The sequence below is a fragment of the Microcaecilia unicolor genome, chromosome 11 (genome assembly GCF_901765095.1).
Source record: "Microcaecilia unicolor chromosome 11, aMicUni1.1, whole genome shotgun sequence".
Taxonomy (NCBI): Eukaryota; Metazoa; Chordata; class Amphibia; order Gymnophiona; family Siphonopidae; genus Microcaecilia; species Microcaecilia unicolor.
Genome location: NC_044041.1, coordinates 31,701,576 through 31,718,538, shown reverse-complemented (window position 1 = coordinate 31,718,538; position 16,963 = coordinate 31,701,576). Strand labels below are relative to the sequence as shown.

Below are 16,963 nucleotides of genomic sequence, written 5' to 3'. Positions count from 1 at the left end.
TCCGCCTTTGAAGAAGGGAACACAGACTACAGTTCTGAGGGCGGTGCTCGGCCCCCAGACACTGAAGACACGACGAGTGTCGATCAGTGAGCGAGATAACCCGGGCGCACTGGGTGCACTTCTTGAAGCCGCTGGAAGGCTTCGATGTCATGGGCGGAAAAATCACGCCGGCGAAATCAAAAGCCGAAATGGCGAAAATGGAAGCACCAAAAATTTAGAGGGAGAAAAAATCTCGACCGAGGCCGAAAAGAGGCCTACCCCGACGACGAAAGAAAACTTACCGGGGCAAAAAGCTGGAAGTACGGGGAGGATTGACACGAAACCCGGTCGAAGGGTTTCCGGAGCACTTCCCGACTAACAAAGCTTTCCCGAAGGAAAAAAACACGCTCAAACAGAATTTGGACGCGCGAGGTCGACTTTCCGGGGCTCGACACGGCGAAAACACGACCGTACCGAGTGCGGACGAAAGAAGACTGGCCGGCTCGAGCCGGTTTCGGGCGGGAAGACGGCCGCGCATGCGCGGTGCGCGCGGGCGCGCGAGGGCTAGCAAAGGACTTTGCTAGTGAAGATTCCGATTGGAGGGGCTGCCGTGGACGTCACCCATCAGTGAGAACAAGCAGCCTGCTTGTCCTCGGAGAAAAGAGATTGCCCGATGAAAGAGGTGCTATTCCACCGGGCAGAGAGAAATGAGTTTGCCTTAAAAGTGGTGGTTGATCTGAGGGCTCTCTTCAAAAATTTAAAGTCACATATACATATAAATATACAAATAAAATGTTTAAAAATGTCTGAATGCTTGAGTAAGGTGCTATTTTTCCTCATCAGTGGAATCTTATCTTTGGTTTAGCATCTGGGGTTATATTATAATATCAAAGATTCAAGGGAATTTCAGTGTTTATTTTCCATTTTGAGAGGTAGGGAGGGGGCAGAGATGGAGGGAGGGGGGCCCTGGATATGGGTGGATGGAGGAGAGGCCAGGGAAGAATGCAGAGTTGATGCACGTGTAGAGGGGGAGGGCAAGGGACAGAGGAGAATTGCTGCACCACGATGGATGGAGGGGGCAGGGGAGAGATGCTGCACATGGATGGATGAAGGGGGCAGGGCACAGAGGACGTTTGCTGCATATTGATGAATGCAGGGGAGTGAGCATAATTGGTGCACACGGACACACACTATACTCTAACTCACTATACTCTCTCACTCACACAGACTCTGACTCTCTCTCAATCACACACTCTCTCCTAACAGTTCCCTTAAAAACATAATTGCCATTAGAGGACAACCTTGCTAGCGCCCGTTTCATTTCTTTCAGAAACGGGCTTTTTTTTTTACTAAATATAAATAAGGATGTAGAAAGCTTGAGTAATAGCAGTGAAACTTTTCAGTACTTGTTCTGACTTACCTTATCATAGTCATATTGTGAGGAACACCGACTGTCAAATCTCAGATAGAGACAGCGGGCACCTGGGATATGAACAGTTTCCTTAAACTTATAGTTGTCTCTGACAGGATGTGCTGTTTCTACAGTCTTCCCAGCAGCCCATGGAGCAGGGATCTTCAAACCAGTAAGAAAGCCTGGCTCTTCCTTCTCTTCTAGCATTCTAATGACCATCCATTGATACAGATATACAAATACATGAGTACATAAACCTTATATTTATTCTAGATTAAGAAAGGTAAGTGTTATCACAAAAAAAAAACACTTTAGCTGAATAAATCAAAGTCTCTTATGATCCAACATGTAATTTCAGAATTTGGCATCATGATGATATACAATTTGCAGCTATCATCAGTTAAAATGCTACTCATCTCATTTTCACAAACATGCTTTCAACACATCAACAATTCAAAGTCATGGATTTCTTTGGCAGTTAAGCAATATAAAAAGGTGCTATATGGGACAATCACTCATTTGTACCGGTTCCTTTGGGGTCACAATTTCATGAAACTGTCTTTCATGATAGCTTGGGAGAGAGATCTGGGAGGAGAGCGGAGCATAGTGGAATGGAAAACAGTATGTCAAGAGGTGAAAAATGTATCTATATGTGTTCTGATCACAGAAAATGCTTTAAAAGTGTTAAGCAGGTGGTATTATATGCCTGACAGGACAAAATTATGTTTCCTAGTTCTGCTGATCAATGATGGAGATGTGGGTCTGACAAAGGCACTTATTTCCATGTATGGTGGACTTGGCAACCTTTGCAGAACTTTTGGCAAGCTGTGGCTGGACACAGTCTCGCACTTTGGACACTCCATTTCCCTGCGCCCCTAAATGGTGTCTACTTGGATGGGGCAACCACAGAGAATTAAAATGGCAGAGTCGCATTAAGAGGATGTGTTTGGCGGCTGCAAAGACACTTATTGCATCTCACTGGAAACAGAGTAATGGCCCCACGATACACAGTTGGTTGGTGAAAATAAGACCAATAGCAGAACTGGAGAAGTGTTACTATTTTTGTAATTTTCAATAAAAATTTAAAGTTAAAAAAAAGGTGCTATATACATCTTTGTTTATTTTGTTTTTATTGTGTTATAGAAGTAATATTTTTAATGTTTTACAGTATTTACGTTAGTTATGAACTGCTCAAGAGCAATAGAATAGCACAGAGCTCCCTGCCTTAGCAGTCTGTGGATTGTCTTTTTTTTTTTTTTAACAGCTGAACTTGCTCGTTAAAATGCTGGGGAAAGAAAAGTACTTGTAGTTTTAACTTTCTATAGTGGCTGCCTCTCCCAAAGACATACACCTTTCTAAGCAAAGGGTAGCCCTTCCCAGCTAAGTATGGGAGATGGGGAGGAAAGGGGGTAGGGACTCGGGACACCCGAGTGTAACACCCCAGAGGCTGTAAAACAAAGAAAGGAAGGAAAAGAAATTCCTACCTGACCAGCGTCTAACAGAGAATTCCTAGGCACAGAAGAAGTAGCATAATTGTTGTCATTATTAACCTCTAAAAGAGAAAGAGATAGAGAGAGACTAATGGGCTCACCTCCTGCCTGCTGGAGACTGAGAAAATACTGAGGCTAAGGTCACATGACCAGGGCTCTTATTGGCTCTCTAGTCACAGTTTTTTTCTCAGTCTCCACCTGCTGGAAGGCGAGCACAACCCATCAGTCCAATCCTGGTCCGGTCCGGAGGGACGCTAAGGAAATTAGTGATATATAATTATTAAACATAGTTCTTGGAATTATGTATCACTAAACATAGTTCTTGGAATTTTCAAGCCATTTCAAAACAGTGACTGCAGTATAACAACCATTTTCACAGAACAATGTTCAGTTGCCTTTAATGTCACCTTACTATTTTTAAGTCTAGTTTGCGAGTGCACACAAACACACACACACACACACACACATATATACATATATATATATATATATATATATATATATATATACACACACACAAACAAGACTAGAACTAATAATAATACTAGTTACCTGTCATCAGGGAATAGCTTGCATTTCTGTTCTGATGCTCCACTGGGGGAGCTTCCCAAATCTGAGAAAACTGGTGACTGGGTTTTAAGCAGCAAGGCAGTCTGTAAAAGCAAATAAAGTAACTTACTTCCAAGTTATAATCAGTCATTCTACATACTGTAACTACTACATAAATGATGTGGCTGCTGCATTAATCCAATTAGATATACGTAGGAGTAAGTGTCCATAAAAAAGCTGTAAATGAGACCCTTTTATTGGGCTAATGCTATCTTAATACATTATTTGTGCTCAGCTTTCTAGAAATATATACTGTCTGCTTCATCAGATCTGCAGAAAGTGAGCTATGAATGTCTGAATAAACAAGAAAACTGTGGATTGTACATACTATCCATGTCTATTTTAAGAACTGTGAAGCAAATAACCACACGGCTGGAGATGAAAAACAACAAACTACATAAAATTGTATTGATAGTTGATTAAAAAGAAGTTACTTACAAACTCTCCTCAGCTCCTAAATCATACGAAAATACATCTGCTTTTGGGATTAGAATTTGCCTGGTATGAGTCTACTAATATAACAAAAACAGATATATATGCAATATAGGGTATGATACATACCTGTAGCAGTTGTTCTCCGAGGACAGCAGGCTGATTGTTCTCACGACTGGGTTGACGTCCGCGGCAGCCCCCACCAACCGGAAGAAGCTTCGCGGGACGGTCGGCACGCAGGCCACGCCCACCGCGCATGCGCGGCCGCCTTCCCGCCCGTGCGCGACCGCTCCCGCCAGTTGAATGACAAGCAATAAAATATGAAACACACAACTCCAAAGGGGAGGAGGGAGGGTAGGTGAGAACAATCAGCCTGCTGTCCTCGGAGAACAACTGCTACAGGTATGTATCATACCCTTTCTCCGAGGACAAGCAGGCTGCTTGTTCTCACGACTGGGGTATCCCTAGCTCTCAGGCTCACTCAAAACAATAACCCAGGTCAATTGAACCTCGTAACGGCGAGGGTACAACAGAAATTGACCTACGAAGAACAACTAACTGAGAGTGCAGCCTGACCAGAATAAATTCGGGTCCTGGATGGTGGAGTTGGATTTACACCCCAAACAGATTCTGCAACACCGACTGCCCGAACCGACTGTCGCGTCGGGTATCCTGCTGGAGGCAGTAATGAGATGTGAATGTGTGGACAGATGACCACGTCGCAGCCTTGCAGATCTCTTCAATAGTGGCTGACTTCAAGTGGGCCACCGACGCTGCCATGGCTCTGACACTATGAGCCGTGACATGACCCTCAAGAGCCAGCCCAGCCTGGGCGTAAGTGAAGGAAATGCAATCTGCTAGCCAATTGGAGATGGTGCGTTTCCCGACAGCGACCCCTAGCCTGTTAGGGTCGAAAGAAATAAACAATTGGGCGGACTGTCTGTTGGGCTGCGTCCGCTCCAAGTAGAAGACCAATGCTCTCTTGCAGTCCAATGTGTGCAACTGACGTTCAGCAGGGCGGGTATGCGGCCTGGGGAAGAATGTTGGCAAGACAATTGACTGGTTAAGATGGAACTCCGACACCACCTTCGGCAGGAACTTTGGGTGAGTGCGGAGCACTACTCTGTTGTGATGAAATTTAGTATATGGAGCATGAGCTACTAGGGCTTGAAGCTCACTGACCCTACGAGCTGAAGTAACTGCCACCAAGAAAATGACCTTCCAGGTCAAGTACTTCAGATGGCAGGTATTCAGTGGCTCAAAAGGAGGTTTCATCAGCTGGGTGAGGACGACGTTGAGATCCCATGACACAGTAGGAGGCTTGATAGGGGGCTTTGACAAAAGCAAGCCTCTCATGAATCGAACGACTAAAGGCTCTCCAGAGATGGCTTTACCTTCCACACGATAATGGTAAGCACTAATCGCACTAAGGTGATTCCTTACTGAGTTGGTCTTGAGGCCAGACTCTGATAAGTGCAGAAGGTATTCAAGCAGGTTCTGTGCAGGGCAAGAACGAGGTTCTAGGGCCTTGCTCTCACACCAAACGACAAACCTCCTCCACTTGAAAAAGTAACTCTTTTTAGTGGAATCCTTCCTAGAGGCAAGCAAGACCCGGGAGACACCCTCAGACAGACCCAACGCAGCGAAGTCTACGCCCTCAACATCCAGGCCGTGAGAGCCAGGGATTGAAGGTTGGGGTGCAGCAACGCTCCGTCGTTCTGCGAAATGAGAGTCGGAAAACACTCCAATCTCCACGGTTCTTCGGAGGACAACTCCAGAAGAAGAGGGAACCAGATCTGACGGGGCCAAAAGGGCGCTATCAGAATCATGGTGCCGCGGTCTTGCTTGAGCTTCAGTAAGGTCTTCCCCACCAAAGGTATGGGAGGATAAGCATACAGGAGGCCGGTCCCCCAATGAAGGAGAAAGGCATCTGACGCTAGCCTGCCGTGTGTCTGAAGTCTGGAACAGAACAGAGGCAGCTTGTGGTTGGTCTGAGAGGCGAAAAGATCCACCGAGGGGGTGCCCCACTCTCGGAAGATCTTGCGTACCACTCTGGAATGGAGCGACCACTCGTGCGGTTGCATGACTCTGCTCAGTCTGTCGGCCAGACTGTTGTTTACGCCTGCCAGGTACGTGGCTTGGAGAAGCATGCCGAACCGACACGCCCAACGCCACATACCGACGGCTTCCTGACACAGGGGGCGAGATCCGGTGCCCCCCTGCTTGTTGACGTAATACATTGCAACCTGATTGTCTGTCCGAATTTGGATAATTTGGCAGGACAGCCGATCTCTGAAAGCCTTCAGTGCGTTCCAGATCGCTCGGAGCTCCAGGAGGTTGATCTGCAGATCCTTTTCCTGGAGGGACCACAGACCCTGGGTGTGAAGCCCATCGACATGGGCTCCCCACCCCAGGCGAGATGCATCCGTCGTCAGCACTTTCGTGGGCTGCGGAATTTGGAAGGGACGTCCCAGGGTCAAATTGGTCCGTATGGTCCACCAGAGCAGTGAAGTGCGGCAACTGGTGGAGAGGCGGATGACATCCTCTAGATTCCCGGTGGCTTGGAACCACTGGGAAGCTAGGGTCCATTGAGCAGATCTCATGTGAAGACGAGCCATGGGAGTCACATGAACTGCGGAGGCCATATGACCCAGAAGTCTCAACATCTGCCGAGCTGTGATCTGCTGAGACGCTCTGGTCTGCGAAGCCAGGGCCAAGAGATTGGTGGCCCTCGCTTCGGGAAGGTAGGCCTGAGCCGTCTGGGAATTCAGCAGCGCTCCTATGAATTCCAGAGACTGAGTTGGCTGGAGATGGGACTTTGGGTAATTTATCACAAACCCCAGCAGCTCCAGAAGTTGAATAGTGCACTGCATGGACCGGAGGGCTCCGGCCTCCGAGGTGTTCTTGACCAGCCAATCGTCGAGATATGGGAACACGTGCACTCCCAGCTTGCGTAGGTAGGCCGCTACCACCACGAGGCACTTTGTAAACACTCGTGGGGCAGAGGCGAGCCCAAAGGGCAGCACACAATACTGAAAGTGCCGTGCGCCCAGGCGGAATCTGAGATACTGTCTGTGAGCTGGCAGTATCGGGATGTGAGTGTATGCGTCCTTTAAATCCAGGGAACATAGCCAATCGTTTTTCTGAATCATTGGCAGAAGGGTGCCCAAGGAAAGCATCCTGAACTTTTCTTTGACCAGGAATTTGTTCAGGCCTCTCAGGTCTAGGATGGGACGCATCCCCCCTGTTTTCTTTTCCACAAGGAAGTACCTGGAATAGAATCCCTGCCCTTCCTGCCCGGGTGGTACGGGCTCGACCGCATTGGCGCTGAGAAGGGCGGAGAGTTCCTCTGCAAGTACCTGCTTGTGATGGGAGCTGAAAGACTGAGCTCCCGGAGGACAATTTGGAGGCAGGGAGGCCAAATTCAGGGCGTATCCGTACCGCACTATTTGGAGAACCCACTGGTCGGAGGTTATGAGAGGCCACCTTTGGTGAAAGAATTTTAACCTCCCTCCGACCGGCAGGTCGTCCGGTACGGACACTTGTAGGGCGGCTATGTTCCCATGGATCCAGTCAAAAGCCCGTCCCCGGCTTTTGCTGTGGAGGCGCAGGGGGCTGCTTAGGCGCACGCTGTTGACGGGAACGAGCGCGCTGGGGCTGTCCCTGTGCCTGACGAGGCCTTCGGGCCGGCTGGTTGTACCTACGCTTCGCAAAAGAATAGGGTGCAGCCTGCCGAGCCCGGGAAAAACGCCCGCCCGCGGGGGCGGGTGCTGAAGGCGCCCGGTGGGAGAGCTTGTCGAGAGCGGTTTCCCGCTGATGCAGTTGGTCAACCATCTGCTCGACCTTCTCGCCAAAAATATTATCCCCCCGGCAAGGGACGTCAGCCAGTCTCTGCTGGGTGCGGTTGTCCAGGTCAGAGGCACGCAGCCATGAGAGCCTGCGCATCACTATACCTTGGGCCGCAGCACGAGATGCCACGTCACAGGTGTCAAAAATCCCCCTGGACAGGAACTTTCTGCACGCCTTCAGCTGCCTGACCACCTCCTGATAAGGCCTGGACTGCTCCGGCGGGAGCTTATCGACCAGGTCCGCCAGCTGTTGCACATTGGTCCGCATGTGGATGCTCATATAGAGCAGGTAAGATTGGATGCGGGTCACGAGCATGGAGGATTGGTAGGCCTTCCTCCCAAATGAGTCCAGAGTGCGAGACTCCCGCCCCGGGGGCGCCGAGGCGGTATCCCTCGAACTCCGTGCCCTCTTGAGAGCAGAATCCACGACCGCTGAGTCATGGGGCAACTGGGGCCGCATGAGCTCTGGGTCAGAGTGGATCCTGTACTGGGACTCTGCTTTCTTGGGAATGGTGGGGTTAGTTAGTGGTCGCACCCAGTTCCGAAGCAGCGTCTCCTTCAGGACATTGTGCAGCGGTACCATGGAGGACTCTCTAGGTGGTGATGGATAGTCGAGGACCTCGAGCATCTCGGCCCTCGGCTCTTCCACAGAGACCACGGGAAAGGGAATGCTTATAGACATATCCCGCACAAAGGAGGCAAAGGAGAGACTCTCAGGAGGTGAGAGCTTCCTCTCCGGTGACGGCGTGGGGTCCGAGGGAAGGCCCGTAGACTCCTCTGAGGAGAAATATCTCGGGTCCTCCTCTTCCCCCCACGAGTCCTCATCCTCGGTATCGGACATTAGCTCATGTAGCTGAGTCCGGTACCGGGCCCGGCTCGACGTCGAGGCACCAAGGTCTCGGTGTCGTCGAGCGGTGGACTCCCGCGCCGGCGGGGACGGAGCTCCCTCCATCGACGTCGACGGAGACTCGACCTGCGTGGCGGTCGAGACCGGCACCGCAAGCGGCGGCGGTGTCGACAGCCCCGGCGCCGGGCTAGAGCTCGCCGGCGCCACAGTCATCGGCGCCGGGGGCGCAAGCACCCCCGACGCCGGCACAGCCTGGCGCATCAGCCCTTCCAGGATCCCCGGAAGGATGGCTCTGAGGCACTCGTCCAGGCCCGCTGCCGGGAAAGGCGGTGGGGCCGGTAAGGGTGTCGGTGCCAGAAGCTGCTGGGGGCCAGGAGACGGCACCGAGGTGCCGGAACCCTGACGCGTCGGTACCTCCACCACCGACGGAGATCTCTCCTCTCTGCGATGACGCTTCGGCGTCGACTCCTCTTCAGGGTGCACCGAGGGCTCCCGGTGACGGCGCTTCTTATCTTTTTTCCGGTGCACGTCACCGGCGCCGGAGGGCATGGAGGAGGAGGAGGTCGATCCCCCTCGGTCTCGAGGTACCGGGTCCGACAGGGTTCGGTCCCGTGGCTCACGAGTTGAGGGAGTGACCGGGGCCGACTGCCCACACGGCCTCTCAACCCCACTCTCACCGGCGGACCGGCGGGCCAACGGGACCTGTTCTCCTGGGGTCGCTGCCATCGGTGCCGATGTCTCGGGCATCGATACCGGTACCGAAGAACCGGCCTTCGATACCGATGCCGTCGAGGTCGACGTCGAGGGGCCGGCGCAAGTTCCAAAAAGACGGTCCCGCAGAACTTGCCTCGCAACCTGAGTCCGTTTCCGGAGACCGAGACACAAAGCGCACGACTTGAGATTGTGCTCCGGCCCGAGGCACTGGAGGCACCAAGCGTGGGTGTCGGTCTGCGAGATCGGCCGGCCGCAGCGACCACACTTCTTAAATCCACTCGGGACCTTCGAGGACATCGACGGAAAAATCGCGTCGGCGAAGTCAAAGTCGGCAATGGTGGCTAAAATCACACCACGAAAAAATCAACCGACCGAGCGGCCACTAGGCCGCAACGTGGCGTCCCCGCTAGAAAGCGAGGGAAAAGGGGAGCGCGTGCTCCACACGCGCAAAAATTTTCTTTTTTTTTTTTTTTTTTTCTTTAAAACAATACAAACAAAAACAGAGGGAACCGAACGGTCCAAGCGACGATCCGCGTAAACGCGGTCGAAAATCCGGCGGCTGAACAGAGAGAGAGGCAAACGCACCACTCTCTCAGTCGCGGAAAAAAAGTAACTGGCGGGAGCGGTCGCGCACGGGCGGGAAGGCGGCCGCGCATGCGCGGTGGGCGTGGCCTGCGTGCCGACCGTCCCGCGAAGCTTCTTCCGGTTGGTGGGGGCTGCCGCGGACGTCAACCCAGTCGTGAGAACAAGCAGCCTGCTTGTCCTCGGAGAATTGATAGAATTACCTATGTAATGCTCATCCGACGTCGAGAGACACTCTTTTCCTCCCTTTTCCATTTTGTTAAAATCTTCCTTACAAATCTATTCATGATGCAAACTTCACATACCAAGCTACTAGGAAATGGAATTCCCTACCAAAGTCACTCAGATATGTTACGGCCTACTTGAAATTTCGTAAATTGTTGAAAGCATTTTTAGTGAATTCCTCCCCACTGTTGGTGATTGTTACTCTTTTAATTAATTTGTTATTTCAAAATTAGTCATCTTACTGCTTGAATGTTTTTACCCATTATTTTGTTTTGCATTTTCGTTACAGTTCTTTTATTGTAATTTGCTTTAAAAGTTTGATTTAAGTCACATTGAACCCAAACTTCTTTGAAATAATGAGGGATACAAATGCCATAAATAAATAAATAAATAAATAGATAAGTACATAAGTATTGCCACACTGGGACAGACCAAAGGTTCATCAAGCCCAGCATCCTGTTTCCAACCGTGGCCAATCCAGGTCACAAATGCCTGGCAAGATCCCAAAAAAGTTCAATACATTTAATGCAGCTTATTCCAGAAATAAGTAGTGGATTTTCCCCAAGTCAATTTAATAATTGTCTATGGCCTTTTCCTTTAGGAAGCTGTCCAGACCATTTTTTAAAACCGCTAACCACATTCTCTGACAATGAATTCCAGAGTTTAATTACACATTGAGTGAAGAAATATTTTCTCCGATTCATATTAAATGTACTACTTTGTAGTGTTAATATGGATCATATGGAGTATATTCAGTAGCTCAATTGAATGCCGCCTACTCCTAGTATTTTTAGAAACAGTAAACAAACAATTCGCGTCTACCCGTTCTACTCCACTCATTATTTTATATATCTCCTCTCAGCTGTCTTTTCTCCAAGCTGAAGAGCCCTAGACGCTTCAGCCTTTCCTCATAGGGAAGTCGTCCCATCCCCTTTATCATTTTCGTCGCCCTTCTCTGCACCTTTTGTAATTCCACTATATCTTTTTTGAGATGCGGTGACCAGAACTGAACACAATATTCGAGGTGCGGTCACACCATGGACCAATACAAAGGCATTATAACATTATTATTATCATCATTTGTATAGCGCTACCAGACGCACGCAGCGCTGAACACCTGACATAGAGACAGTCCCTGCTCAATAGAGCTTACAATCTAAGAAAAAATACGGACAGACAAGACAATTAAGGGCAAGGGAAGTACTGGGTGAGAGGGAACAAGGGGAGGCAATTGAGTAGTAACTAGGAGCCAAAAGCAGTGGTGAAAAGGTGGGTTTTCAGCATAGATTTGAAAGCAGGTAGAGATGGAGCTAGACGTACATGCTCAGAGAGTCTATTCCAGGCACAAGGTGCCGCGAGGGAAAAGGAACAAAGCCTGGAGTTAGCAGTGGAGGAGAAGGGGGACAACAAGAGAGATTTCACGGGGAGGAATGTAGGGACAGATGAGACTGGAGAGGTAATGGGGAGCTGCAGAATGGATGCATTTAAAGGTCAGTAAGAGAAGTTTGAATTGTATGCGGAAGCGGACAGGGAGCCAGTGAAGTGACTTGAGGAATGGGCTAATGTGGGTATAACGATTTTGGCGGAAAATAAGTCGTGCTGCAGAATTTTGGACAGACTGGAGAGGAGAGAGATGGTTGAGAGGAAGACCAGTGAGAAGTAAATTGCAATAATCCAAACGAGAGGTGATAAGGGTTTGGACAAGGGTTCTGGTAGCGTATTCAGAAAGGAAGGAGCGGATTTTGCTAATGTTGTAGATAAAGAAACGACAGGTTTTGGCGATCTGTTGAATATGCGCAGAGAAGAAGAGAGAGGAATCAAAGATGACTCCAAGGTTACGAGCCGAGGAGACAGGGAGGATGTGAGAGCCATTAACAGAGAGAGAATGGGGGAAGAGGGGAGGTGGATTTAGGGGAAAAATGAGAAGTTCAGTTTTAGTCATGTTTAGCTTCAGATGGCGTTGAGACATCCAAGCAGCAATGTCAGAAAAGCAGGATGAAATTTTGTCCTGGATTACAGTTGAGATTTCAGAGGTGGAGATGTAGATGTAGATCTGGGAGTCATCTGCATAAAGATGGTATTGAAAGCCATGAGATGAAATCAGAGTACCAAGGGAAGAGGTATAGATGGAGAAAAGGAGGGGTCCAAGGACAACTGGCAGCTGCAGGTGGCGAGGGGGTTTGATGCGCTGGGGGGAAGGGAGGGTCGCTGGACATGGGTGGCTGAAGAGGGCAGGGGAGAGAGATGTGGGGTCCTGAGACAAGAGAGGTGGGGTGGGGAGGGGGGCCCTGCGAGAGGGCACTCACTCACTGTCTCTCACATACACTCTCTCTGACACACTCCCTGTCTATCACACTCTCTCTGTCACACACAGTCTCAAAAACACAGACACACTGTCTCTCTCACAAACACACACACACGCTGTCTCTCTCTCATTCTCTCTCTGACACACAAACTCCATCTCTCACACACACTCTCTCTCTCTCTCAAACATACAAACGCCGAGGAAAACCTTGCTAGCGTCCGTTTCATTTGTGTCAGAAACAGGCCTTTTTTTACTATTTCTTACATAATTTTCATACAGCTATTTTATTTTTACTTTAGTTACATTGTTGTTAGTATTTCTTTATTATTTTTTAGGAGGAGTTTTTGTCAGGTGGAAGTGGGGAGAAGTGGGAGGTGTATTGGGGACTGTGGGTAACTTTTGGACTTTAGGTTATTTGTTAGAATGATGCTAAAAATGTATAATCTGGAAATTATGGCTATCTGATGTATTATGGTTATGCCTTTTTTCAAGTTTGTACCAGAATGTTTAATAAAGATTGAATAATAAAAAATAAAATCTGTGTGTAATAGAGATTACACATGTAAACAGTAGCATTATAAAGTCAGCATTTACAAATGTACATTACATTATAAAAATTATTTTATTCCGCCATAACTCACTGGAGTTCTACATGAATCACAATATCTAGAAATAGCTAGGCAAACCCTGGGAATTACAAATTAACCAGTACAACATCCGGTGATTTTTATTTGTAGAAAAAAGGTACCGGTACTCGTACAGGGCAACCTTAGGGGCAGGATCACTATGGCTCTGCCCCTATAGTAGCCACACCTCTTTTACCAGCCATGGAGCATATAAAAAAGGCATCATTGAAAATATTACACCAGTATAGGAGACAAAAAATAACTTGTGATTTTTTTCATTATAATTTCTGTAAGCTGTGCTCCAGTACATCCAAAATGACACAACCCAACTTAGCAAACAGACCAGGAATTAGGAGAACAGTCTTTCCAAATCTGAAACACAATGGGCTTCTTTTACTACGACGCACAAGCTATTCCCCTATAGCAAATACGACAAAGCCCATAGGAATTGAAAGGGCTTTGTTGCATTTGCCACACGGGAATCACTAGTGCAGCTTAGTAAAAGGAGCCCAATGTGTTACCAAAATCTCAGAGCCTAACAAAAAGATCTTTATTCAGACACTGGCCTTGCAGTCACAAATGCAAAACAGATAGCCCCTCTTCAAACACAGGCAAAAATTAATCTGAAATCCCAAGAAGCCAGATTCTATATGCAGCACAATACTAATAAAACTGGAAAAAAAAAAACAAGTTTCCTCCTGTACAGTGTAAAATAAGACAGCACACGAAAATTCTCAAATTGGACATATTCCAAACATTAAAATAAAAATAAAAAGATTTCTTTCTACCTTTGTTGTCTAATGACCTTGTTTTTCTGATCATGTTGGTCCCAATCTCTAGTTCTGTTGCTCTCTATCTGTTCTCTTAACTCCATTTCCAGGGCCTCCTGTCCATTTATTTCTTCACTCTCCTCCTTTCTTCTCCACTTCCTGCCCTACGTCCATAAGTAAAAGCTGGGTCCCTCCATGGACTTCACTGGAGGTGGTCTAAAGTGGATCCAGCTTTTGTCTATTTTCTGCATCCAGGTCCAGCATTTCTGCTCTCTCCCCTCCATCCATGTCCAGCATTTCTCCTCTCTTTCCTCCCCTCCATCCATGTCCAAAATTTCCTCTCTCTTCCCTCCCCTGCTCTCCATCCATGTCCAGCACTTCCCCTCCATCCATCCGTGTCCAGCATTTCTCCTTTCACCTCCCATCCATGTCCAGGATTTCTCCCCTCCCCTCATTCTATGTCCAGCATTTCTCACCTCCCCTCCATCCATGTCCAGCACTTCTCCTCTCTTCCCTCCCCTGCTCTCCATCCATGTCCAACACCTCTCCTCTCTCCCCTCCATCCATCTCCAGCATTTCTCCTCTCCATGTCCAGCATTTTCCTCTCTTCCCTCCCTCCTACCTACCCCATCCAACCTCACCCACTTTTTCTAGTTCCTCACTTCCCTCAGTTCAACATCACACCCCCCCCTTCCAGTATTTCTCCTCAAACCTTCCTCCTGGCTCCTGCTGCCTGCATCTGACAGTCCGGGCCCCCAGCAGTAATCAAAGAGGACAACGTCCAGCAACAGTGCTAACTTCAGCAGTGAGGAGCCTTCGCACCCACACACTCAGGAAGGAACTGTTGGTTCCGCCCTCTCCGACACATATGGGTCAGAGGGGTTAGCACTGGTGCCAGGCACCTGGACTCTCAGAACCAGGTAGTGGGAGAGGGAAACACGATCAGACCTATAGCAATGCCTGAACGAGGAGCAGGTAAAAAAAAGGTGCCGGTAAGTTGTACCAGCATATACCGGCACAAAAAAAGCCCTGACATCAATATCTATATAAGCTTTGGAGGAGGAGGAGTAGCCTCCCTTCATCTATGTCCAGCATTTCTCCTCTCTTTCCTCCCTCCATCCATGCCCAAAATTGGAGGAGTGGTTAGTGCAGTGGACTTTGATCCTGAGGAACTGAGTTCGATTCCCACTGCAGCTCCTTGTGATTCTGGGCAAGTCACTTAACCCTCCATTGCCCCTGGTACAAAATAAGTAACTGAATATATGTAAACCGCTTTGAATGTAGTTGCAAAAACCTCAGAAAGGCGGTATATATCAAGTCCCATTTCCCTTTCCCCTTTCAGTCATTCAAGAATTTCTTAAAGAAATGTTTTTAAGTAGCTTCCTAAAAATCAAGAATGTCTTGTTTCTCTGATGTAAGCAGGAAGAGAGAGTTCCAGATTCTTGGAGCCTGGTATGCAAAACTTGAGGAAAAAATAGTTTTATTCTTCAACTTGCTAGGGTTAGGAAAATGATGACACAAAGAATCTTGTAGATTTCTTTCCTTTGTTGGAATAAAAATCAACTGGGTATATGGGGCCAAACTACAAAGAGATCTAAAAATTAATGTGCAAATCTTAAATTGGATACGGGCTTCAACTGGCAACCAATGCAACTTTATTAAGAGTGGACTCAATCTGTCATGTTTTGGGCTGAATGAATCAGCCGAGCAGCGGTATTCTGGATTGTTTGAATTTTTAATAAACCTTTCTTATATTCTGCTACTAACACATGTAAATAATGCTCAAGGCTTCTAAAATGACACTAAGCAGTGACAAAATGATTTATTTTAACTCCAAAGGCTTAATTTTATAACAAAATGACTGTTATGTTACCCCTATAAAAAGCTGCCTATTTTATAGGGGTAACATGGGGCTAGTTCTGGGAGCCTAATACCACACTGTGAAATTTTGATTAAGATGTATAATCAAATCACATACAATCAATAACAAATCAAATGCCAACACACAACACCTGCTCTGAAAAAGGTGTAAATGTGCATTAGTGCTCTACACACGTACCAACAATGACTCTTATTCTAACCAAACTATGCCGCCAGGAACAAGTACATGCAGATGATGTAGAAATACCATAGTAAGTGATGGCAGACAGGTGTATGCTTTCCATGAATGTATGTGGTCAAATTTTATAAAAGCCCTTTTCTGTATGTAAAAAAACTGGATTTACACATGAAAAAAAATCTTTATAAAATTATCCCATAATTGCTGCAAAGCACAAAACCCTGTCTGTTTATACCAGCACAGAAGCCACGTTGTTTTGGTACAGTGATCAGTACCACCAGATTTAAACACAAAGAGACAAATCCTTATTATGAATAAAATACCATATTTTATAATATAGGCACATACTTTTCCAGTGCATCCAACTGAAAAGAAAAAAATAACACTGTGCATTTGCTAACCCTTAATCTTTTAAAGATTTAAGCATATAAATGTGAAAGAAATACAAATGTAGGTTGCTTTGAGCATCTTTTTTTTTATATATGGTGACTCATTAAACTGGAATTTAAAATAAAGTAGGACTCATCTTCAATTCCAATATAATTTTTTTTACCTCTATATACTGTAGTTCTTACCTGACTGGTATAAAGTACAAGTTGAACCAGCTGAGGCATCAGTGCGTCAGCCATTGTCAAAGTCTGTAAATTTGGATGCATCAGAGATGTCAGTAATACTGGAAGAAGATGACCAAGCATAGTAGCTTTAGTTATTTGCTCTAAGCCTTTTAACCTGAAAAGAAGGGGGGGGGGATGACAGTTAAAGTCATATTTGCACTGGAGAATTTTCATCATCCAGGAATAAATCACTATCAAATATTTTGGAAAAAAGAAAGTAAACTCATTTAGTCACTGTTCGGCTACTTGACATCTCCAAATTTCAAGAAAAGAGACTTTAGAAGGAAGCTCAGCAATGGAGCAGTGATGGTGTTTACAGTTTCTCCCTTTTCTGTCACAAAATTGCATCACTCATACCGCTTTCAAACTGGTTCTGTTACCATGAGTGATGCTTCTTCTTCATCTAAAGGGTGAAAGCTCGTGCATTACAGTGTCTTGGTTATTCTTATGTT

At 47.2% G+C, this 16,963-nt stretch overlaps 1 protein-coding gene across 1 annotated transcript in view; it reads right to left on the bottom strand.

The window, feature by feature from the left end:
* The window catches only part of HECTD4 (HECT domain E3 ubiquitin protein ligase 4), a 467,625-nt gene that overhangs the window by 278,191 nt on the left and 172,471 nt on the right, over positions 1-16,963 (bottom strand). Inside the window, 3 exon segments of the mRNA XM_030218637.1 lie at positions 1,400-1,598; positions 3,433-3,533; positions 16,473-16,626. Coding sequence (XP_030074497.1) covers positions 1,400-1,598; positions 3,433-3,533; positions 16,473-16,626 — 454 coding nt within the window.